Genomic DNA, 24979 nt, shown 5'->3' on the forward strand with positions numbered 1-24979 from the left:
GATAAGCCCACAAAGAAATACTTTCCAAATACTTAAAAAAAACATTTTTATTGATCAGTTTTTCCAAAGTCAAAAATACTGAGTGCTAATGGCTACGGGGGAAAAAAGAGTTTGAGAAAGCGCCTCCCTCCCCTCCCTCCCACATGCCTGGATCACTGACCCCTAAACCCACAGGACACAAGGGAGGCAGGAGACAGGCAATGCATTCAACCCCCTCCACCCCTAAAACACTTGCTCACTGGAGACCAGACTCAGCAACTGAGAAAACAGATAAATACAGACAGAGCTTGACGATTTTTTTTTTAAAAAAGAGAAAATCAAAAATAGGGGTTTGTAGGGAGCAAGACCCTTTTCTTCTCACTTGCATCTCCACACCCTCTGGGTTTCACTTGAATGGAAAATCTTATGCCCGTCTCTCCAACTCTGCTCCAAGGTGGGACTTCCTGTATCATCCAGGCCTTTGCTTCACAAAAACCAGAACATAACCACCTTCTTTCCCCATCAGTCAAAGAGGCCAAGAAAACCATCTGCTTCACTGAAGTACATGTTCTTATTCTGGAATAATTCCAAGACCAACCCAACCCCTCCTTGGCCTCCAATTTGTCTAAAAACACTGGAAGTCAAGGAGAGGTTGGTAGGGAAAGTGTGTTTACAGTCGATATACTCCACAGATTGGAGGACAAAGGGGCTGAAGAAAGATGATGGAAAAAGGCAGAGGGGGACAGCAGAGAAGCATTATCACTGACACCAGATTCCTGAGCCTCACACCCCAATCCACCTGGTTAGACTTTGTGTCCATTGTTAACACAACATGGCCTGGAATATCTCTCACAGCTCATTGGTCCATACAAATGGTCAGGAACGATTCAAGGAACAAAAACAAAAAAATACTCCCCAGAGAAACAGGGAAAAAAAGGGATGCAAGAGTGTGTTTGTGTGTGAGGGGGAGATGAAAGAGTTTGTGGGGAGAGGCTGGCAGCCCTCCCATGCCCTATACATTGGCTGCTGGATGAGGCCTCAAAAGCCCCAACCCCTGAAAAATTGGTGGATCGGAAAGGCTACCATTTGCCATCTACTTCCTCTTCTTCTTGGGGGGTGCTGAGCTTCGGCCAGGACTGCGGCTGTGGGAACTGCGATGATGCCCAGAGCTTTGGGATGAGGCACCCTTCCTTTTGCGGCTTATAGTGCGGGTTCTCTCTTCCTCTTCTTCATACCGACTCTCACGGTCAGCTGCAGGAAGAGTGGAAGGAAGTGATCAAGACACATAGGGGAAGGAAATCTCTCCTACGTACCAAGAGTAAAATTTGCTCAGTTGCTTCTTTACCCCTTCTCAAGGCTGCATGTCAGAAAGTGCCATTCCAAGGAGCAACCTGGTTTTGTGCCCAGGAAAAGGTCTTACCTTTCCGTGCTTCCTCTTCCAGCTCATCCCAATCTTTGCCTCTCTCTTCTTCACTCCCCAGGGAATCCTTGGAGTAATCTGTCAAGAAACAGAGTCTCAGAATCACTTGCCACATGTACAGGATTCAGGGGAGATAGGATATTTTGAAGAAGCAGCAATCTCAGATTTGCCCAGGACTTCTTTCCTTGATTTCCTAGTTTCCCACAGATCAATAGGTGAAGTCAACCACACATAAATCTCATTAACTTAAATGGGAAAACAGTAATGAATGTTAGCAATCCTTTGAACTAACAACAGAAACCCATGAATGTTTACTTAGCAGTCAATCCCCTTGTGTTCAATGAGATTTATTCTCAGTCAAAAATGCATGTTAGTCTGTAGTCTTAAACTGGATCCATCTCTATGACTGCATAGGGACTATGTGTGTTACTGGGTGGGTGGGTAGGTGAAAGATAAGACAGGGCTTGAACAAAATAAAAAAGATAATTCTATAAATAAAGTATTTTCCAGAGATGTGAGGCAGGAACAGAAAGGAGGCAAAATTGAGATTTCTGGAGAGAGTGCAGAAATATCTAGGTCACACAGTGCAGTCTCTGGATCACTGCTCAAACAGCCTCCCAGTTTCTATCCAGGTCATGCTTAAAAAGGGTCCTGGGCCAGCATCCAGATCCCATCGGTCTTTAAAAAAAAGAAGGCAACCAGATTATTTAGAAAGGCAGGCCAGCCCAGATAACGTAGATCAGGAAATCTGTATTTGCAGGACCATTTGGTAAGCATCTGGAGGAGGCAGGACTTTGAAGCAGCACAGGTGTATACAGAGAAAGTCTGCACACAGACACAGGCTAGTAAGAAACAGAGCTCAAACACTGAAGTAAAACAGCCAAGGGAGACCATGAGTAGTGAGATGGGTGGGTTTCATGAAATGTGGGCAAGTTTCAAGGATGGGATTTGAGGTGAGGGCTGTGTGTTGGTCATCCACAGCCATTCCTTCTTTTTGAGAACTCTGGGGTGCCCCCTGGCCTCTCAGAAAGGTAGCGTCTTCACCTGATTCTTCTGCCTCAGAAGAATAGTCCTCATCAGTGTCCTCTTCATCATCATCCTCCTCTTCTGAAGGGTTGAATGTCTCATCTTCAATTTCAGATCCTGATCCTCCAGATTCTGCATCACTACCCTGGAAGAGAGAGTGCAGCAGAAGAGTGGTGAGGGAACTGGGAAAGAAGGGTTCCCCTCTTACCAACTGTGCAAAGACTTAGAGCAGGGCAGGATTTTTTCTAATTTCATTACAGTTCTATACTGCTACACAGCATGGATTCTGGAGGTCTGCATTGCTTTGTAGGTAGGGCAGGGGCTAGTGATGGGGTCTGGATCTCCACATCCATTTTCTATATGAATGTCGCACCATGTGCTGCCTTGGCACTTCCCTGAGCTTCAGAACTGGCCAAGCTACAAGACCTGGTTCTTTTTCCTCTCGTGGTCCAATTTCTACAGCTGAAGCCACTCAATTTTTTAAAGAAAGGTAATAGGAAAATGATCTGAGAACAAAACTTGCTTTTGATTTCCTGCCTCATTTCCTGCTTCTCAATGACAGTTGCTGACATTAGTTCAACATACCTCTCCCTCAGGCTCAAGGAACGACCAGCCCCCTTGCTCAAAGAAGCCTTCTGGGTCATCTACAATCGTTTTCATGATTTTGGTCCAATTCAGGGATTGCACCCCTTCTGTGTACTTGATGTCACAAGAGCTGATGTGGGTGGAGAGGAAGACATTAATAAAAATCACAGCAAAACTCTGACAGAGCCAGAGTCCTCTTTCATAGTCATTTCTGCAGGGAAATATTTCACTTCTGTACAAAACACAAGGAGTGGTTGTAGAATAAACTACTTCTGTTTCTTTCTTTTTTGCTTTTTTACTTATGGAAAGAAATGAACACTGGATGCTCCACACTACAGAAAGGGAGGATGTTGCCTCCAAAAAGGACTCTTGATTCAAGTACTTTTGCACAGGTGGCCATGCTTTCATAAAGCATTAAACTTTCATGCTCTTATTACCAGGTTGCAAAAGTTCCCTTTTTTGGATGAAAGCTCCGACCATTCCCCAGCCAAAATGTCATGCCATCCTTACTTGTGATACATCCATTTCTACCAGATATTCTATAGAATGAGCAACTGAGAGGAGCAATCTGTTCTACAGGATGTCCCACCCTTCTCTGCTGGGAAAGGGAAGGAAAGAGACTACAAGCCTCCCAACTGTAATTTGACAGACCTCAGGAATGGAACACCAATGGCTGAGACCATACAACTCACTTGAGCCACTCTTTGATGGGGTCCAGTGAGGCCACTGGGATGGCATTGATCATCGTGACCTTCTTGCTGTAATCTTTGTAGACAATGACCATGTCAAAGTTCTTCAGGTGGAACTGCACTCGCTCAAAGTGAATCAGCTCCACCTCATCCAGCGTCACCACAAATGGGGGCTGCAGGTAGGAAGGAGGGGCAGCAGTTAGATTTTCCAGGCTGCTCACCTGAGTGCAGGTGTGAGCAGGATGGGCTGGGGGCTATACTATTCTCAGCATCTGGAAACGGTCTGTTAGCAAGTGCTATTACTGCCCCCAAAACCATACAATCCAGAAAATGTAAAATCTAAACAGGACAGAAATAATCTTCTCAGACGTTAGAAAGCCCTCACAACCTATGGGATCAATTCCTCAGGTTCACAGGGGGAATACAATATCTTCCCACACCACTTGCTCAAAGCTGCAGTTTTCAAGCCCCTGTAGTCAGTCCACCCAGGCAAAACAGAAGCTACCCCTTCTTCTATGGCCACTCATGTTCTCCCCATGCAAACACAGATTTCTACTCACCCACTCTGTACAATTCACCAGGGCGCTGCTGGTTGGCTGAAGGAGGCAGGTGCTTCTGTAAGGGGCACCATTGAACCTGCCACGATGAATTTGGGATGGGGACAAAAAGACAGCAGTGAGAAGCAGTCAGTGCAGGAGAACAGAATAGCTTTATCTTACAACTTAAGAGTAGGCTTATAAATCAAGAATAGACACCATGGGACTCCTGAAACCACAGTTATAAGAAAGAGACAAAAGCCCCTTAAATCCAAATCTGTGGAACAAAGCAGGGACGTTCCGCCACAGCTAACATGGAATTACAATACTAAAAACTCTACTTTCATCTTTAAAATCCTGAGATTTCCCTCCCTCACCCTTATTTTAAAGAGCCAATTTCTAACTTGCACTAAAATGGAGAAAAGGCAGAATCCTCTCTGCTAATAAACAGATAGCAAATAAGGGTAAATTTTGATGGGGATCTTACCTCAGTATAGCTACCAGTCCCTATTTTCAACCAAACATTTTAAAGGTTCCATGTGTTTGGGAGGTAAGGCAGACCAAAACATGGGATAAATGTTGGTAATCTGTTGATACAGAGGTCACTCATTGATAGCATTTTCAGCAATATGTCATTAAATTTTCACTGTGGTAGTTGGGATTGTCTGTGACTATCGTGCTCTTTCAAGGGGCAATGGAATTGCAATCTGTCAAAGAGATTGCTAATGAAATCAAAAAGCCAGTATAATTTCCTTCAGATGTGGAAGTCCCTCTCAGGGTCAGGGTGAGTAAACTGAACAATGCCACATTTGGATTCCTGACCCAGTTCCTTACCTTTCCCAAAAGGACTGAGAAAGAAATACAACAGGATGATTTCTATCCCTCACTGTTACTATGTGCCTTCCATTTTTTTACAACTTAGAGTAGTAACCTTAAGTTGAATCTATTACAGGGTTTTCTTAGCAAGACTTGATCAGAGGGAGTTTGGCACTGCCTTCCTCTGAGGAAGTGGGATTTGCCCAAGAGCATCCAGAGGATTTTCACAGCTGAGTGGGGATTCAAACCCTGGTCTTCTGGAGTCCTAGTCCAACATTCAAACTGCTACTATGCCATGCTGGCTTTCTTTGGTGCATTAGTTTATGGAAATAATTTTTGACACTCTGACAACACAATTTCTTAGCCTCCAATGTTTCCTTCTTGTGTTAATCATCCTCTTTCTCTCTTACATTATCCTTCAGAAGAATCCCAAATGTCTGAATCACATTATAAGACTTTATTAACACACAAAAATGACAGCTACTCTGTCCTGGTCATTCTTACCCTAGCTCCCGGAAGGGCACCTCGAATTCGAGCTCCTCCTTGGTTAGAGACTCAACCTTCTCAATGAAATTCTTGAATGCAGTTTTCAGTTTGTGCCTCATCTCACGCTCCATCTAGGTGAGAAAGGACCAAGGAGTGTCAGACACACAACCTCACCCTACCTTTGCTTAAATTGATCTGCCTGCCTCTTTCTTCTCCCCAATCCAGGGGAACAAGCAACACCCCCTCTCTCTTACCTGCTCAGCATATAGATCATCACGGTCATGCATGTGTTGATGCTTGCCCAGATCAGTGGTGATTTCGCCCACTTCCGTATAAAACTGAACATCTGTGTGACGCTTCTTGCCAAACATAATGGCATTCTAGAGTTCAAGGGAAGAAAGGGGGTTAGGAGAAAAATATAGGTCTCTGTGTGCACATACTGCAGAGGGGGAAATCCAAAACACTGTGATCAAAAACTGAGAGCTGCATAAATTAATAGTATGGGAAAACCTTGCACTCTGGAGGTGATTTTCATACCTCATTATGCTTCTGCTGGACTTTAAGGAGTGTTAAAGCCTGAACTGCTACTCTCCCCATGCCTCATCAAATACTTAACCCTGCCTACAGCGGGTATCACCCACATATTTTCAGCCTTCTTTTTATAAAAACACAAGCACTTATAGGGCAAGGGTACTGAACAGGTAGCTCCTCAAAACTTGAATGATATCTCCCAACATCCCTTATCCTTAGCTAAGCTGGTTATGGCTGACAGGAGCTGAAGTCCAAAAATATGTAGTGAGTGGCCACCTGTTTCCCACCTATTCTAACAAATCCAAATTCTGTATATAAGACCAAAGCACACACATGTCCTAGATGGAGAAAGGAAATGTACTCATTAAACAATGTTAAAGGGGACAGGTCAACAATGCCAAGGGACTAATTACAATCAATAGAAGCAAAGCTCTTTCCTTCTGCCGTTAACCCAATGTAAAAATGTTTTGTAAGCCCTCCTCATTCTAGGGAATTCAACTTGGAGAGGTACCTTGAGGTGAAAGTGCAGCACAATGATCATTTCCCCATCACAGGGCTGAAACACAGCATGTTTGATGTTGTTGTACAGGATGTCCACTTTGTCCCCACGCACAGAGGTGAAGCGAAAACCTGCCAAAAGAGAAAACTGGAGTGAGAGAAGGGAACTATCTGCTCTTGGATGGTGGTTATGGTTTAGAATTACCTATGCAGTGTGACATCAGTACCAGCAAAGCCTTTCAGCACAAATAGATGAGAAAGAACCCAAACAAGTAAGAGTGAAAAAAAATTCCAATTACATGGCAGTTTAGGAGAGTTTGGTCATTTCCTGAGAAATCCCTTTAAAAGTTTTTTAAGTGCCCTTTAACTTCCAAGGAATGTGGCCATCCACACAGACAGGCAGCCCTATTTACCATTGACGTGAGCCTCCAAAGACCCTTGCATCCTTTTCTGGGCAATGTTGGGGCGGATGTAAAGGTCCTTCAGCTTGGGATTGCTGCGATTCAGGTTGATCACCAGAGAGTCTTGTTTGACAATCCCCTGAAGAAACGGAAGGGAGACAGCCACGTCAGTCCATCAAGCACCCATAATTTCTACATAAGCCCTGAGTTGATACCATTTCTAGGTAGAATCTCAGGCTTTAGCCACACTAAGCTTTGAGTACTTTAGGTGTCATTCCACCACTGCAATCCCTCCAGCTATTCCTTGAAAACACATTTGAGGAGATCCTCCTCCATCTCACCTCCTTCTCCTTCTCTTCAGCCTCCCGGGTCTTGTAGCGCTTCTGCACCTCCTTGATGATACGGAAAGCATTCTGGAGGTTGAGAGCTGGCACCAACTGCTCTCCAGGTGTTTTTAAATTGGATGCGCGGTAAGTTCTGGAGAAGAATAGGAAGGTGATGGGTACAGGAGAGAAAGAAAAAGAGTACTGTATTAGTGGGTGCCGACTAGCACTGGGCATTCTTGAAAATCCAAAGAATGAAAGGTCCTAACAGCAAATGAGAGACATATGAAGCTCATTTAAATTGTAAGTGACCCCCTTAGGCAATGAAGGATTCTATATTCTACAGCAAAAAATAGGTAAGATTGACTCACATTTCTTTCACAAAGGTGGCTTCAGGATTGGGGAAGATGTTTCCCTCATTGCGACCTAGGGCACTGCCTGGGCAATAAAAGTTAATTCTCAGGTAGGTGTAGTCACCTTCCACTGACATACTGATGTTCTGTAGGGAAGGAGCAAAGAAGAAAGTGCTCAGACTCATTCACTTTTATTCAAAGCCCATTTTCTGTCTCTTGTCCCTGCACTTTCATACACAATCCATGTCACTGCCATGCGAGGCCACAAGCAGCCTATTTTTTGCGGGGTGGAGATTCCATGTATTGTTATGGTCATGCAAAAGGTTCTACCCATTGCCATTTCATCTGGATAGCCACTGAACTGCATCTGTTCCAAGACTTTAGCAGGCTTCCGCGACCCCTTAGGAGCTGCAACTGCCATACCTTGATGGTGGCAATGTGGAAAGGAGTAGCAATGCCAAAGACAGGCATGATGACGGTCTCATATTTCTTGTCAATGTAGATTTTCATTTCTCGGATGTGTGGTTCCTTTGGCATCAGGGAGGGGTTTTTGTAGGAAACGTTTGATTTACGAGCCCTGCAAGGGACCGCAAAAGTGCAGAAAGTTCAGTGAATGGAGGTTTCCCGTCAGCTGCTCAAGGGCACTTTCCAAACTCTACCATCTTGAAACAGCAACGAGTCTACATCATGACATTCTCATGCAGATTTTTTACTTACTTCTGGATCTGTTGCTCCCCCTTTTGTTCTGTCAACCGCCTGCGGGCTTCCTCATTTAACTGTGTGGCCAGTTCTTTCTGATGTGCCCTGCGCTTCTCTTCAGCTGTTAACTCATTCTGGATGGGACAGATGATAGGGAGTGTGATATTTACCCATACAAAACTGCTATCCCATCCCATACTGAAGGCACAGTCAATGAGCTGGCAACTCCTCTCCCAGAAATGCTTAATGTTCTCTCTCAAGGCCATTACATGCTCACTCCACCCTACTTCACTCCATCCAAGCCTTTAATACCCGAGTTCTTTCTGGCAATAGTGCTGCCCGAGAACCACGACCCAGCAGGATGCCCTCTGTATCATCATCTTCTTCCACCTCCTCCTCATCTTCTTTCTGCAACAGAAAAAGAGAAAGGAGAATGCATGCAGAACTATTTGAGAAGAAACTAACATTTTGTTCCCAAACCTGTTTTGCGATACAGTATTTTTTATTCAGCTATGCCTCACAAAATGTCAAACCCAAAGCTTCATGTTGTCGACATATCATGTTACAGTAATAATTTATTCCTAATTTCCCCCTTTTCTTTGAATGCTTGAAAATTCTGTCAAACAACACAACATTCTACAGTAATTCAAAAGGACTAGAAACATGGTATGTGGGACTATGCAGGACTCCAAAACATCAATCAACAAACTCCTGCCAAGTAAGTAAGACTGAGTGGACAATATGCATCCCCTGGACTGCAAGTGACCCCAAGACTGCTTATTTGGCCTCCAGACCACCAGAGATCTGTCATTATGCAAGCTGTGAAAATGCCCATAAAAGCAAGAATTTCCAGTATGCTTATGGCTAGGGGAGGGTAAGATTGGCCCCCTAGACCCAGTGAAGTTCTTCAGTCCAATTTAAAACTTTGCTTGTATATACTTCAGGATTTACCTTGAGTAAAATGCTGACATTCTTCACCTTCTTCTTGACAGAAGTCAAAAGGGTAGCTGGACCATCCTGTGGAAGGGGGAAAAACCAAAACGCATCTCAGCTATAGAAAGCCTTAAATTTAAAAATGTATACAACTAAGAAATTAGGTTTTCTGTGAGGTTACATTTAATGGCAAGGGCAATAAGCTCTTTGTTCCTTCTGAGGAGGTTTGCTTGCATATAACATCAGCAGATACAAGAGTTGCTTGAGATGTCCCTGACAATACTAAGCTGTGGCAATCCAGATAAAGGGCATATCTTTCACACTTTGCCACTCTCTAAAAAAATTTTGACATGGGAGAGTCTGGTTTGCTTTTCTCCCTTCTAAGCAAGACAGAACTTCATTCTTGGTTAGAGGACATGGAATCAGGCAGGAAAGTCATGTCCAAGAGCAGCTGCCCAAACTCAAGAGGCAGAGCCAACACTCCTTTCTTGGAAAATGGGCTATAGAACCCTTCTTTGAAAAAGGTATCTGCAGAGGTGAAGGCATGCATTATACTGGCCTCATAGCTGCCCAGCATTTATGTTAGGGTGGGGCTCCAGCCTTCTGGGGCAGAGAGCCCATCACAGACCAAGGGAGCAGCAGCCATGTAGATGAATGCCCTGCTGACAAACAGGAAAGGAAGATTCACTCTGTGAGCCATCTTGCTGATGGTCGGCCTGGTGACCTTCGCTCCTGAGAAGAGTGCGATGAGAAATAGAGCAGGTTTGCTGAAATTTTATGGAAGATGGGTTTGGAGTGCTCTGTCTTTCTTTCCTCCTGGATTGGTATTGATGGTGAGTGAGATGAGTAAGACCAAAAAAGAAAGTCAACCAGACTTTCAGGGTCCCACTGTTTTTAGTTGGTGATGCTCAATCTAGTTCCTAATTGAGCCCCTTTACCCACTACCTAGGGTGTAGGAAACTAGGAAGAACCAAGAATAATTGGGTGGGAAATGGAAGGGAAGCTAGTATTGCTTCTGCAGAGGCTTGAGCTCTGAAGAGACACTGTTCTCTGCCCAAACAAAAACAAAACCAAATGTGGGAGAGGAGGTCTCTCCTCTTTGGAGAGACCATCTAAATTTTCTGATGACCTTATTCCTCCTCACTGTAGTGGTGCCCCTCTGTCTCTCTCACATTGTCACCCCCTCATGTACCTTTTTATCCCACTCATACCCACCTCTTCCACCAACACGGTATCCCCAATGAACAATGCATATGTCTTCTCCTCTGGTTTCTTTCCCTCTTTGTTGGTCAGGTCTGAGAACCCCACGTTGAGGCTGAAAACCATTCCTGTGATAGACAGAATACAGCCGCAGAGGGGACTGAGTTTCTTCAAGGGCCTTCTGAGCTATCCACTCCCAACATACACATACATTTTAGGCAATAAAGGAGAGTGAATTCAGGAAACAGGACATAACATAAAAAGAGCTATGCTGGTTCTGACCAAAGACACATCCACGCCAACACTGTGTTTCAGTGCTGGTTTATCAGTTGCCTAGAAAAGGCCCACCAAGGGGACATGGATGCACAGTCACCCTCCACACTGTGTTCTGCAAGATATACAGAGGCTTATTGAATGTGACATAGAGCCACCTTGATTAGTAACTGGTAGCCATCAGTACAACTTGTAGCAGCGAGTCTCACAGTTTAACAATGTGTGAAAAAGTACATCTTTCTGTCTGTCCTGAATATCCTACTACTCAGCTTCAGTAGATGATTCTATAAGAAAAGCTTCTTCCTATCCACTTTTTTCACACCATGCATAATTTTACACACTTCTATAATGTCTCTTCTTATTCATCTTCCTTTCTAAACTAACAGGCCCAGACAAGACATTCTAACCACACCTTAGTGGAGTTATTTCAGTTGTCTGATGGATGCTGCTATCTACACTTTTCCCAGCTCCACAGTATATATTTCCAGGTGTTGTGATCAGAACTGTAAACAGTATTCTGGGTATAGTTGTACCATCAATTTGTCTAATATTGGCAGCTTTATTTTTTGATCTCTTTTCAAGTGCACTCAACAAGATATTTTGCCTTTTAAATCATTCTTATTTTGGAGGATAGAACAAGGACACCCTTGTTTTTTGTTCATTTTGCCTGAGTGAGGGAACAATGTTCTTACCTTTCTTGAGGCGATACTGGTTTTTGCTATTGATCACAAGAGAACCTTCTCTGAACTCAATCCCCATGGCAAACCTAGAAAAGATAAGGGTAGAGGAAACAATTCAGTTCTCCAACTATACCACTCTTGAGTCTGTAAGGTTCCAAGAAAGTTGCTTCTGCTCCAGTGGGCAAAGATTTTTTCTTTTCTTTTTTTACCCCAAGTTCTTGGTAATTTTGCTTATGAGTTCTGGCTTCTGCTTCTTCACCATATCCATGACAGCAGCATATATCTCACACAGCTTCACACCTAATATGAAGAAAAAGAAGTCAAGAAAAGAAAAGAGACCTACAGTATCTTGCTGGAGCTACTTCAACAATGCTTTCTGCTCATATTCCACAGCAAATTGAAATGACCATAGTGCAAGTGTGGGGAAGCTTAGCCCAAGGACCAGATTCAATTTTAGAAAAGGTCTCATGGGCCCACTCCAGTGATGGGAAAAATCAAAGACAAAATAATGGAACCATAACTACCAGTATATTTCAAAGCTCTTTCTACCAGTAATGAAACTGTATGAAAGACAAAATGAGGGAAATGAGGGGAAAAGCTGTACAAAAGATGTGAAATATTTTTGTAGAGAGGCGGGATATAAATAAAATTTATTATTATTATTATTAACAAATAATGGTGATGTGGGGAAAGCGGTGTGAATATATGGAAGGCACAACTGAAACCCTGGGAAGACCGGATTTTGTCTCAGGGCACAAGGTTCCCTACCTCTGCAGTAGTCACTATAGCCAAGCTCCCCTGCCACCTACCAGGTCGTAGTTCTTTGAGCATTTCTTCCTGCAACTGCAGCAGGAAGGTGTAATTGTCCTGTGTGTCCTGAGGCGGGTCCACCATAAGGGTGCGCACCAGGTTGGAGCAGTACGATTTGTAGCGGATTCCCATGGCACAAGTAACAGTCCCAAAGTGCACGTAGGACTTCTCACTGGGGATGGAAAGGAAGAGTTAAGAATTGGGGGAGAGTGATGCGGATGGACCTATAGTGAGCCAACTGGCAAGGCATAGTCCTTATATAAAGCAGAAAAAATGAATAACTGAGACAGAATTTTGCCTCAATAAAAGTCATATAAGGAAATAATCTCTATACACTATCCTGAATTTCCTGGAGGAGAAATAACAATATAATAAATTAAACAGATATTTATTAACTTCAATTCTTTGAAATTCTTTCAGCAGATACAATTGTACGGTGTGAAAGGAATTTGGATTGTGTGATTAGAAATTTTAAAACACTCTGCCAAGGCTGCAATTAGGTACAAACCAGTATAATTTTTTATTGCAGCAACCAATCAGCATACTCAGGGATGAATGAATCATAAAACATGAAATGTCATCCTCTTTGTTGGTAGAAATTGTATCAAAAGAAACAAACTGCATATGAATCTGCCTACCTGACAACACTAAACTTGAGATTGTAATTTCCCCCGCTCTGGATAATGGGAGGGTAGCACATCTCAACAGTGGAAGGGTCAGCTCCAGACAGGTATTTCTTCTCTTCAATGGCCTTCTCCACTGACTCAGCTAGCTTACTGTGCCGCACTTTCTGCCAGAGAACAGAGGGGATTCAATGGTCAGTATGGGAAGGCAGGGATAATGGTACAAAGAAAATGGTGGAGAGAAGGGTAATTCCATCCTGAGTTGCTTTGACACGCATACCGATCCCAGCAAAGCCAACACACTGGTCTCTGATGTGCCCAAGTTCTTTGATTAGAGTATTTATACCCTGCTCTTCAGCTTTAAAAACTCAATTCTTTTGCTGAACTGAGCAGTGGCACAAATACTTTTCAGTCCCATGAAATCAGAGGGAAAAGTATTTGTGCCAGTTCCCTCCTCACCTCATCAGCATCAACTATCTCCATGACTCGGTCCTTCAAGAACTTGGTGAAGACCTCTGAAGTGATGGCAGCCGCTTTACGCATCAGGGCAATTTCCCCATCTTCCTTCACAGCAATGGTGTAGGCCACTACGGCACTGATATCCACCTACAACACAGTGAGGAGAACGTAAGTGGTCTTCATCCTTGCCAGCCCACACCCATACCTTGGAACTGGCTCTCCTCACCTTTTCAAAACCTTCCTTGCTGAGAGCATCATTCCAGCTGTTCATGAACTCCCCAGGGAATTTGTCCTTGCTGAAGACCCCAATGCGTTTGCCATTCTTGCTGCTTTTCAAAGCTTCAATCATCTTATCAAAATTTGCTTTGTTGCTCTCATTCTAGAACAAAAGGAAACAAAAGAGGGAAAAGACGGAATTTCTGCATGTGTCTACATGTTTCCAACTCCAACCAGAACTCTTCCACCTAACAAGCTGTTTTGAACAGACCTGCATTGGTCCTCACTCACCTTCTCCCGTATGAGCAACGTGATTGCTGGCACTCCATTGGTGCTCTCATTGCTCTTGCTGTTTGCAATTTGCTTCAGGAATTCCACTTTTTTCTTGCTGGCCATGAAGAATATCTTGTCCTCACAGAAAACCATGATTGTGTCTGTGAGTTCGTAGCCAAACAGCCATGTCTGCAAAACAGGAATGAGAATATGAGGCACTAAGGGGCTTATTTCACCAACCATCCCATCCCTTGCCATGTGAAATCCTATGGTACTACTCAAGGCAAAAGGAGAGATTCTTTGCTCTCACTTACCTGCAGGGCAGTGGACTTGGCATAGACAGTCTCTTCGTCCACTCCAACGGAGACCACAATGGCATCAATGGTGGCATATTCATCTTCTCCTTTCTGCCAGAGAACAAAACATGAATATAGTGTCAAATTTAAGGATTATACTTTACAAAAAAATTAAACCAAGTTTTTTGTTTCCACCCATTGACAATTACTACACAGGCACAGATTTTCATATCCAACTAGAAAATGAACACTACATCCAAAGATAACCCCAACTGCTATGGTGAAAATTCAACTGCGGCTAAATACTGCTAAAAATGTTGAGCGAGTGAACTCTGCATCTAGGGACACAATTTGACCAAGAACTCACTATATAAGGTTTTCCAGCCTTCATGCACACAAACAAAAAAATTAAAAGGGGGGGGGGCAGATTGGGAAGAGATACTTTTTTCTTCAGATGATGATGCTCTTTCTAATGGCTGAGAGTAAAGCTTCAATGGTCTGCTACTTCCTCAAACCCCTCCCCTAATGGTCACCTTTAGGTAAACTTCATGACATTGTCTTGTGTCTTTTCAGTCCCCAGTAACACTGTAGAAAATATCACCAGTACTTTTCCTTTCACATCCTTGATGACAAAACTCTCCAAAGTGAGGGGGGGGAGAGGATAAACGTATTTTATGACAGCTTTCCATGACCTGGTGTCACATGTATGGACTGGACTGAAACTTCTATCACTTGCAGCCTGGCTGGCTAGGAATCATGAGAGTGGTGGGCCAACATATCTTGAAGCCACCACAGTTTGAGTAAGGCTAGCATTATCACTAGAGAAAAGAGCATATGGATCAAGAAATGTGATCAAAAATCTACAAAGGACTCCTCCAACAAAATCCTGTATTGAGTACAGGAGTATAGAAAATGAAAAACTTCAAGCAGCGCGTGAGGCAAATTTCCAACACCAAGACTCAATGTCCAGACCCAGAAATGCAAATTAAAACAACAAAAATAAAAACAAAACCCAGAAATCTGCTTTCATTTTGGGAACTTTGGGATGAGGCTGGATGGTCCCAAGCTATTTCAACAGAAAACCACTTTCTCCTGAAGGCCTCCTGGAATAGGAGGATCCAATTTTCTCATTATTATTCTCAGCACAGCGGAACAGGGGGCTTGTGGGTTGTCAAAATGGAATGGGAAGACTATTATTATTATTATTATTATTATTATTATTATTACAGTGGTGCCTCGGGTTACGAAATTAATTCGTTCCGCCATTCCTTTCGTAACCCGAAAATTTCGTAACCTGAAACACTTTTCCGTTAGCACTGGAAAGCCTATAGCCGCACTTTGCAGCATTTGAATTTCGCGCCGAAATGAATTTTGTAACCCGAAAAATATTTCGTAACCCGAAACAGTTTTTGCCAATCCAACTTTTTCGTATCCCGGAAATTTCGTAACCCGATCATTTCGTATCCCGAGGCACCACTGTATATGGTATTTATACTCTACCCTTCAGCCCTAAAGGCTATCAGAGCGGCTTACAATTATTATTTTTAATTAGACGGTTATTTAATGATGGCCTGTAATCTACTCTTTGCCCCTCACACCTATTTTTATATAAAGGATTCCACTCACTCTTTCATTTCTCTCACCCTCCTCACTCACTCACTTAGAATTCAATGTCTATTCAGCATACTTGGCCCCCTTTGAGTTATTTCCATCCCCCTGAAAGAGGTGTACATACATGGGGAGACAGTGTACAAAAGTTTTTGGGTTTGGCTTTTTTTATGTTCACTCTCCTGCACAAGCCTTAGGGCTCCCCCAAGTCTGTTGATACATTTCTTTCTGTGTGAGCACTGTTGTGCATAGCAGAATAATTTGCTTTTGTTCTGGAATTTGCATTAGCTGGGCTACTTTTTAAATCTTTCACATTAAAAAGAAATGAATTAGAAAGAACAAGAGCTTTTCTGTTTGCTGTTGCCTCCTGGATTTTAAAGGGATGGCTTGCTCAAACTGAGTTACATCAAAACCTTCAATTCCTTCACCATTTTCTATGGGAAACTCTCACATCTATCTGTAAAAGACAACTTTTCAGCACAAACCAGGAAGTGACCTATTTGGTGGCAATGGCTCATGCTATCTATCCTCTTCTGTTTAGCCACTCCATTCCATTCTCCCACCTGGTTGTTGTAGTTGTGAGTGTTTGAGTAAGACTCAGGGAAATCAGGGTTGAGATTCCCACTCAACATGGAATCCCACTCAGCCTCAGAGAAAGGTGATGACAATCCCTGCTCTGAATAAATCTTGCCAAGAGAACCCTGTGATAGGTTCACCTTAGGGTTGCCACGATGGTGCACAATAAAACTGTGTTGTGTTCTCTTTCAGTCAAGAACTTTTGGGACAGTTAAGGAAGCGATCAATTGTCCTGTTTCCTTACCCTTTCCCCATGAGTGGCGTTCACATCTAAGTGTGAGTTATACTGGCTGTTTGATTTCATTAGCCAACCTCTTTGCAAAATTGCAATTCCATTCACCAAATGATAATTTGGCTCTTGAACTAGAAAATGAACACTACATCCAAAGATAACCCCAACTGCTATGGTGAAAATCCAACTGCGGCTAAATACTGTTAAAAATGTTGAGCGAGTGAGCTCTGCGTCTAGGGACACAATCTGACCAAGAACTCACTAGATACAAAGTCCAATGTGAATGGTGGAAGAAATGTCAGAAGAGAGGTAGGGAGCAGGCTTATGGCGAACCCTGATATTGTGTCATTTAAAGAGCTTTGAAGGTATTTCTCTGGCAGATCATCATCTCCTGGGACCAATTTACTACCAAAGACTGGAATGTCCAAGTTTGCGCAACTCATAGTAAAGTTCCATGTCAATATTCAAACCTGAGGTAAACCTCTATTTCAGCACAAACATTCATGTTCTTGGACTTCAACTCCCAGGAAGCCTCATGGGCAGTGGCCAAATAACATCCAGGAGTTGTAGTTGAATAACATCTGGAGCTCCACATTTGGAAACCACAGCTCTGCATCAAGGCTTCCTTCCAAAAGCCAGAAGGTCTTAACTGGTCTCTGTCACTTGTTGTTACGTTCAGGAATGGCTCAATAAGCTCTATGCCTAACGTTGCATACCAAGATCAGACATGCTGCCTGGTCAACCTCTTATCTTTTTCCAGCACCATCTCTTGCTTGCCTCCAAACATACCCAGTTATTCAAAACCTCCCAACTCCTCAGGGCCCTCAGTACTGTTACCATCTCTTCTACCTGAAGTGTTTCAATAGCAGGCAATGAAAAGAAATCTCATCTTCAACCGTTTCTTTCAGGCCACAAAGGAGACTGAAACTCAGTAACTACCTTAGACCTCCATGTGCTCATTTTCCCTGCTTTTATGTTTCATCTAGCTTATTTTTTCAAAACAGATCAGACAAAATGCTACAAGAGAATTTTGCAGCACCTCAAGAATGGACCTGTTTTCATGGCAAGATGAAAGGAAACGTCTAGACCCCATTTTGCAGAAGTAAAGAAGAGAAATGGAGTCCTGGGTGAAAGCAAGAATTTCAGCTGGATTATCTTATCGCTTTTCTTGAATGTGTCCTCTTTCCTAAACACTGATGCATTTTAATCCTAAATAACTGCAGCACGTTCACCACTCCTAGGTTGTGTTTATAATCTGGCACTCACACTCCAGTTGTATGGATTCAGAGGGAATCATATTGGCTACACCAGTTTGCAGAGTATTTTCAATGAAGTTTGCAAGACGCATTCTCAAAGTCATAGAATCATGGAGTTGGAAGAGACCCCAAGAAAGGCCATCCAGTCCAAACCCCTTCTGGCATGCAAGAAATCCCAATCAAAGCATCCCCATTGACAGATGGCCATCCAGCCTCTGCTTAAAGACTTCCAAGGAGAAAGACTCCACTGCGCTCTGAGGAAGGAGTGTGTTCCACTGTCGAACAGCCCTTGCTCTCAGGAAGCTCCTCCTAATGTTGAGCTGGAATCTCTTTTCCTGGAGCTTGCAGCCATTGCTCCATTGGGTCCTAGTCTCTCTCTGTGTGTGCCTTCGAGTCGCCTGTCAACTTATGGTGATCCCATGAATCGCATAAGGTTTTCTGAGGCAAGGAATGCTCACAGGTGGTTTTGCCAGTAATGTTCTCTGAAAGATAGTCTGCAGCACCTGGTGTTTGTTGGCAGTCTCCCATCCAAGTACTAACCAGACCTGGCCCCGCTTAGCTTCCAAGATGAGACACGATCTAGTGCCTTTGTGGTATTGGGAATAAACCCCACTGAACCCGTGGGCCTTTCTCTGATTAGCCATGCCCCACATTGCCCCACATCTGTGGATTCATTCACTCACACTCAGACTCAAGGTGAAATGCAGAAAGCAATAAAACAGCTGCAGTCTTAATGTCCACATACAAATACAGAGCCACGATGTGGGGGTTGTGTTCTCTCAGGTAAAATGTGGGGCTGCTGTGCCCTTAACCCCAGCGAAAGGGGAGGGAGCAGTACAGCTCCTCAGGGGCTTTCTCAAGAGCAAGCCCAGTTCTAACCTGGCCATTGGCGGACAAAGGCACACCGGAGAGACTCAGCAATATGCCGGCCTCATGCAGAAGTCGAGGCCATGCTTTGGAGCCAAAGTTAAAGCTTGGAGGCTGCTTCCGTGTCTGGAAGTGTGAAGCCCAGGAAGGCCCCTGCTGCCAACGCCTTTCTTCCGGTGAGCCTCAAAGGTGCTGCAAGGTCTCTCTACAGACTGATCCTACGGAGCGACAAGGCTAGATAGTTGTACAATTAATAATAATGATGATAATACTAATAATAATAACACTGGTTTTAATGATTCATCCCAATGGAGTCCTGGATCGAGGACCTCTGGGTGGAACGAGTAACGTAACGAGAATTAACGTCGTGCCGTTCCTGCTTCGAGGAGGGAGGCTGGGGAAGTATAGGGAGAGGAGGAGGAGGCAAGGCGGCTCCGGCTCCTCGTCCTCCGCTCCCTCGGGGCCCTCACCTGCCAGTTGCTGTAGAGGCGCTTGATGCGGCGGTAGTAGGCCTCGCGGTCCAGACTCAGCGCCATGGAAGCGGCGGCGGCTCCGGCTCCTCCTCCTCTCCCTCCGTCGCGCCACCGTCGCCCCAAGCCCCGCCTCCCCGCCGCCTTCCCTCTCCCTGATTGGCCGCTTGGCCCGTCCGTCCGTGCGACCCCGGAAGTGAAACCCTTCCCCTCCCTTCGCGCCCTTTCGTCACTCTCACGCGACCTTTTTTCTACTTCCGGTTGTTTACTTAATTTTTTTTCTTCCTTCCACTCAAAAAAAATGACAATATTTTTATTTATTTATTTTTATGAGGCAAACTTGATTTTAAAAATTATTTATTTAAATCATGTTTACCTCATAAAAATAAATAAATATTAAAATTATTTTTGCCTGAGAGAGAATAGACGTCAAATATATATACATATATGTTTAAGAAAATAAAAATGTTTATGTAAATATGTGTTGTTCTTGTTGTTGTTGTTGAATAATAAAATGTCCACCGACTTTTTGGTTTTTTTTTGTCCGTGGCCTATTTTTTTTCTGAGGGAGGGGACTGCGCATGCGCCGACCGTTCCCGCCCGCCTCGAAGAAGGCCATGCTTTCCTGTCAATATCAGGCGACGCGGACGGGTCACGTGACAGTAATCTGCCTCCTCTCGCCCGCCCCCGCCCCTTGGCTCTTTTCATCTTCCCGCCTTCCAACCCAAGAGGACACGTGACCATCGAGGAAGCGCCTTTCACTCCCCCTCCTTCGTAGCACTGAGTGCGCATGCGTACTGGGGAAATGCCACCCACTTTGTCCCCACGCTTGCCTTTGGAATCATAAACCTTAAAAATTATAGAGGTTGAATCCGCTCTTGCAAAAACAATCCAGTTTGACACCACTCTGACTGCCACGGCTCAATACTATGGATTTCTGGGAATTGTAGTTGGTTGTGACACCAGTCCTCTCTGACAGAGAAAGCTAAATGTCTCACAGAACTACAAATCCCAGAATTAGAATCATAGAATTGGAAGAGACCACAAGGGCCATGCAGTCCAACCTCCTGCCATGCAGGAAATCACAATCAAAGCATCCCCGACAGATGGCCATCCAGCCTCTGTTTGAAGACCTCTAAGGAAGGAGACTCCACTACACTCCGAGGGAATTTGTTCCACTGTCGAACAGCCCTGACTGTCAGGAAGTTCCTCCTAATGTTGAGGTGGAATCTTTTTTCCTGCAGCTTGCATCCATTGCATTGAGCCAGTGCAGTTAAAGCGATGTCAAACTTCAGTATTTCTGCAGTGTAGTTACAACCCCCGTTTCTTATACGTTTATTTTTATTTATTTATTTATTTTAGACGCCATTCAGTTCCAAGTACAAAGCATTCTTCATTGAATAAGTCTCCAGACCATTTCAAAGCAGCAAAAGCAAGCAACTTGAAGGGCACTGACAACAAGGGAATGAATGGAATGTCTTTGCAAAGGTACAGCAATTTGTATTTAAAGGTACAAAAAACATTAAAAATGTTTTAAAATCCAAATCATAATTTGGTACCTTTAGGGATTCATTTATTTAAATGCCTTATAAAGGACAAAATGGAAATAAACTCTCCAGCCAATGGCTTGCATTACTCTCTAATTTTAGCTCTGAGTGCAGTTTGACGTCATCGACGGGGGCGGGGCGGACGCAATCAGGATGCGCATGCGCAGAGCGTGACCATTAATGACGTAGCGCTGATCAAGAGTCCTGCAGGATTTCCTCGCTTAGTCCAGTCATCGCTCATTCCATTATTTTGTTGCCTATTTTTTTTGCAGCTACACTCTTTCAGAGTCAACACTGGATAGAAAAATCCTTATAATTAAATAATAATATAAGTAAAAATATTATTACCCCTAAAATTTATTTATTATTTAATAACAATAATAATTTAGGAATAGTAAATATTTTTAATTATTATTCCTTAATAATAATAATATCTAAATCATTCTAGGATAAAGCTGCACACACACAAAAAGAGGAATTGAGGTGCAAGATAAGCAGAAAGCCGTGGAGGAAGACCTAGGCTGCATCCACACTGGAGAAATAACCCAGTTTGGCCCTGCTTTAACTGCTCTGGCTCAAGGCTATGGAATTCTGGGAGTTGGAGTTTGTTGTGGGGTCCAGAGCTCGCTCCGCTCTGGCCCCACAACAAAACTCCAACTCCCAGATTCCATCGCCTTGAGCCAGGACTTTTTAAGCCAGGGCCAAACTGGGTTATTTCTCCAGTGTGGATGCAGCCAAAAGTGGCTGGGCTGAGATCTTGTCGCTCCATTAACTCCCCATGAATGTGGTGCTACCAAAGATTGGTCAATTAGGAACCAGTCCTTTTGAAACAACAAAGATATCATAGAACAGCAGGTCTGAATACCAAGCCCTCCTGGAGCACAAGCCATTCTTCCCAATGGAGCTAGCTGAAGGCCGAAATGTGAGGGGTGGGGAACCTGTGTCCGAACTGTAATTCCCATCAGCTTTAGCCAGCATAGCCAAGAATGAGGGATGCTGCGAGCTTAAACCCAACATCTGAAAACCCATACATGCTGCATTGGGCAGCCATTTTCAGTTTAGAGCTGCTTGTCAAACAAGGATCTGGAAACACCAAAGAATTGTAGGAAAGCATGGACTCTGCCTATGATTTTTTTTTCTAGTGCCTTATTTTCAGTTGGAGGAGGAATGCAAGCTATAATTCTTCTATAGAACAGTGCACTATTTTTTCCTGTTACAGTATTATCCAGGATTAGTATCTAAAATCAGAGATGTACACCTGAATCCTGTGCATCTTTGCTCCGAAGGAAGCCCCCCTGAATTGAATAGATGTAACTCCCAGATAAGTAAGCAGATCACTGTAGTCTGAGGTGGGTCCCCCAGTCAGATGTGTGGAAAAGGCATTGTCCAATACCACCTTAATAAACATAAGTAGCTTACCTTGTATTGAGGTCAAACCATTGGTCCACTTAGCTTAATACCATCTACACCAAGCATTGCTCTCCAAGACTTGATGGATCTTTCCCAGTGACATTTGGAGACAACCAGGTGCATTCTTCATGTAAAATGCACATGCTACCACTGTACGATGGCTCCTGCCTCATATATGTACAGATTCTCTCAAGTAAAAGCAAGAAGAGAACCAAGAGCTTTTCAGGAGTTACTTTTTGGAATAAAACCTCCAAAATCTCCCATGTCACAAGCATTTCATAATAAATATTAAGACACATGCCTTTGCCGAAAGACTAGCCCAGTAACCTGTTTCCACAGTGCCTCCTGGAAAGCCATAACTTCCCCAGCAACTGCTACTGAGCACCATAACCATCTGAGATGGGAAAATATACAGCAAGCTCAAACAGGCATAATCCCTGCACTCTTTTGTCTAATTCCTTTTCAAAGTTGTACAATTTGGCAGGCATCTGTAGACTTTGTGGGAGTGATTTCCATAGTGTAACAACATACTGACTAAAGAGTTACTTATTTTCATCTATCTTGAGCCACTATCTCACAAGTGCAGGGTCTTCATTTTCGCTTCTGCCCCTCTGTGCTCAAATATATTCGTGCGCACGCACACAGACACACAGAGGAGAGGGAGAAAGAGACCTGATACACCAATGCATATATCAATTCTTAGGAAGATTTTTATGCAATTGATACAACAGCATGAAGAAGTAGGATTGGGAAGGAATTTTTTGTGTGCATTTTGTTCCTTTTATTAAAAAAAACAAAAGAAAAAAAGGAGAATCCAGCTACAGAAGCTCTAGCTTCTCTTCCCTCACAGCCCCTGGCCACCCCAAAACCCACCCTCTTTGTGACCTGACTCCCCCATAATTCATTCCCACAGCTTCTGCCATATTACACAAGACATATTACATATTTATAAATATAAACCCCACCCACACAGAGACAGGGGGATGGAAGGAAAGGAAAGGATTCTGACCCACCCTCCCCGTTTTTTGCACTTATCTTACAGCACGTGAACCTGGGGTGGGAGGGAAAGGGCTGTGGGGAGTAGTAGGTGGAGGCAGGAAAAGAGGAGCTGCTACTTATACCCAGATCGTCTTGGCTAGACGGGACTCCTTGCTGTGGGTTTTTGCTGTGGTTTTACTGTCCCAGGGAGATCAAGACTTGCAAATGCAAGGAGTTGTTTCCAATGGATACCAAGTGCCAGAAGGAGAGGCCAGATTCACTGACCAAACCAACAGCCGTTTCTTTAAAAAAAAAAAAAAAAAAAACAAAACAGAAGCCACACACAGGAGCACCCTTCTAGGAGAGCAGTCGTCCAACCATCCTTTGATGGGTGGGCAGGACCCCACTTCGCTCTCCCTGCGAGCCATGTGGAACGAGGGCAACCCAACTGGCACATGTCCCCAAGTGGACATGAAGTCTCTGGCCTGTCAAATTCAACATCAAGGGGACGGCTAGTCCCAGCCAAGCTGGCCTTATGACACGTCCGCCCGAATGTTCCCAGGTGGGGTGCGAAAGCTCAATCATCTCCCTCCTCATCCCCTTCGTCACTGGAATCAGAGTTGGCTGGCATCATTGGATCATCATCTAGCAAGGAGAAGTCCCGTTCTGAGCTGGCGTAGCCCTGAGACAAATCATCCATCTCATCTTCGTCCTCATCATCATCAACAGGCTGGGGGTGGGCTAGGTGCAAGGGGCCTGTGGCATAACCAGCATGGCCTAGTGCGGGATGCAGCAGGGTGGCAGAGGAGGATGCGGCAGCGGCAGTGGCAGCGGCTGCAGTAGAAAAGGGCACGTACTGTAGGGGAGAGGGGCCAGCTTGGAAGTGAGCATGGTGCAAGGAGAGGGGCCCAGCAGTTCCCAGTTGGACCCGGCCAGCTCCCATCAGAGCCATCATGTTGGAGAACTCCATAGGGGTCTGGCGGCCCCGTTTCTGGGCATTCTCAGCCCCCACTGGCCCTGGAAGGAGACGGTTCATTGTGGGATCTGGTAGAAAACCCTAAGAAAAAAACAGAACGGGAATAATTAGAACAGAGAGGAAATAAGTTTACAGAAGGAATCATTTTCAGTGGTGGAGAGATATATTATTATGCCATTTATTTTGATATCTCTTCATTGGCTGCCTTGTCTTTTTAGGATTCAGTATAAACTGCCCGTTTTAACATTCAAAGCCTTACATGATGCGTTGATAGCTCCCCCCTATCCTTCAGCCTTCACTTCTTTCTACCAGCCTGTTCAGGCAATTCTAGGAACTCTAGGCTTTTAACTCAACCAAGGGTTTCCTCTTCTTTAGCTCGGCCTTGTCCTTTTTCACATGCTGCTCCAGACCCCTGGAATTACTTCCTTGATCATTTATGGACTGCCCCTTCCCTCACTGTTTTTTAAATCTCAAAAAGACTGAAATACTTGCTTGTTTTCCAAAGCTTTGGGAATTTTAGTTTAATGTTGTTTTATAATGTATATTTTGATATATACTGTCTGATTCTGGAAGCTAAGCAGTGTCAGTCTTGAGTAGTACTCAGATGGAAGGTTGTCAACAAATACCAGGTACTGCAAGCTCTATTTCAGAGGAAGGAACTTGCAAAATCATCTCTGAGTAGTATTCCTGGCCTAAGAAATTCATGGGGGTTTCAGTACATCGAAAAGGCACACATAAACACATATTTTGATTATATATGTATTTTCAGTTTGCTTTACATTGCATTTTGTATTTCCTGATATTTTGTTTTGTATTTCTAATTTGTTTTACAATTGTACTGCATTAGTTTTATATTTGAATTATTCCTTCCTTCCCCCTGGGTATTTATGTATGCATGTGTGTACTTACACATTTTAAGATTGTACACCACTGGCAGAGCTGGCTACATTTTTG

General features: G+C 43.8%; 2 protein-coding genes across 5 annotated transcripts in view; both read right to left on the minus strand.

The window, feature by feature from the left end:
* Nucleotides 1-18: 18 nt before the first annotated feature.
* Nucleotides 19-19266, minus strand: SUPT16H (SPT16 homolog, facilitates chromatin remodeling subunit). Its single transcript, XM_042474548.1, has 26 exons — nt 19115-19266; nt 14124-14216; nt 13828-13998; nt 13547-13699; nt 13321-13467; nt 12877-13028; nt 12238-12410; nt 11638-11728; nt 11441-11514; nt 10491-10603; nt 9294-9359; nt 8655-8750; nt 8361-8476; nt 8067-8220; nt 7662-7789; nt 7309-7444; nt 6980-7106; nt 6580-6698; nt 5792-5917; nt 5556-5668; nt 4260-4335; nt 3703-3872; nt 3011-3140; nt 2444-2570; nt 1400-1477; nt 19-1230 (listed from the first exon to the last, which is right to left on the minus strand). Exons 1-26 carry the CDS (start codon nt 19178-19180, stop codon nt 1073-1075), a joined length of 3153 nt encoding a protein of 1050 aa, XP_042330482.1. The 5' UTR covers nt 19181-19266; the 3' UTR covers nt 19-1072.
* A 3510-nt stretch (nt 19267-22776) lies between these two features.
* The window catches only part of CHD8 (chromodomain helicase DNA binding protein 8), a 63255-nt gene continuing 61052 nt past the window's right edge, over nt 22777-24979 (minus strand). For 3 of the 4 annotated variants that reach the window (XM_042473169.1, XM_042473168.1, XM_042473167.1), the window contains exon 37: nt 22778-24106. In XM_042473169.1, coding sequence (XP_042329103.1) covers nt 23627-24106 — 480 coding nt within the window. In that variant the 3' untranslated portion in view covers nt 22778-23626. Of the gene's footprint in view, nt 24107-24979 lie in introns of all 4 variants that reach the window. The other variant, XM_042473170.1, reaches the window with a different exon arrangement.

The sequence above is a fragment of the Sceloporus undulatus genome, chromosome 6, assembly GCF_019175285.1.
Source record: "Sceloporus undulatus isolate JIND9_A2432 ecotype Alabama chromosome 6, SceUnd_v1.1, whole genome shotgun sequence".
NCBI lineage: Eukaryota > Metazoa > Chordata > Lepidosauria > Squamata > Phrynosomatidae > Sceloporus > Sceloporus undulatus.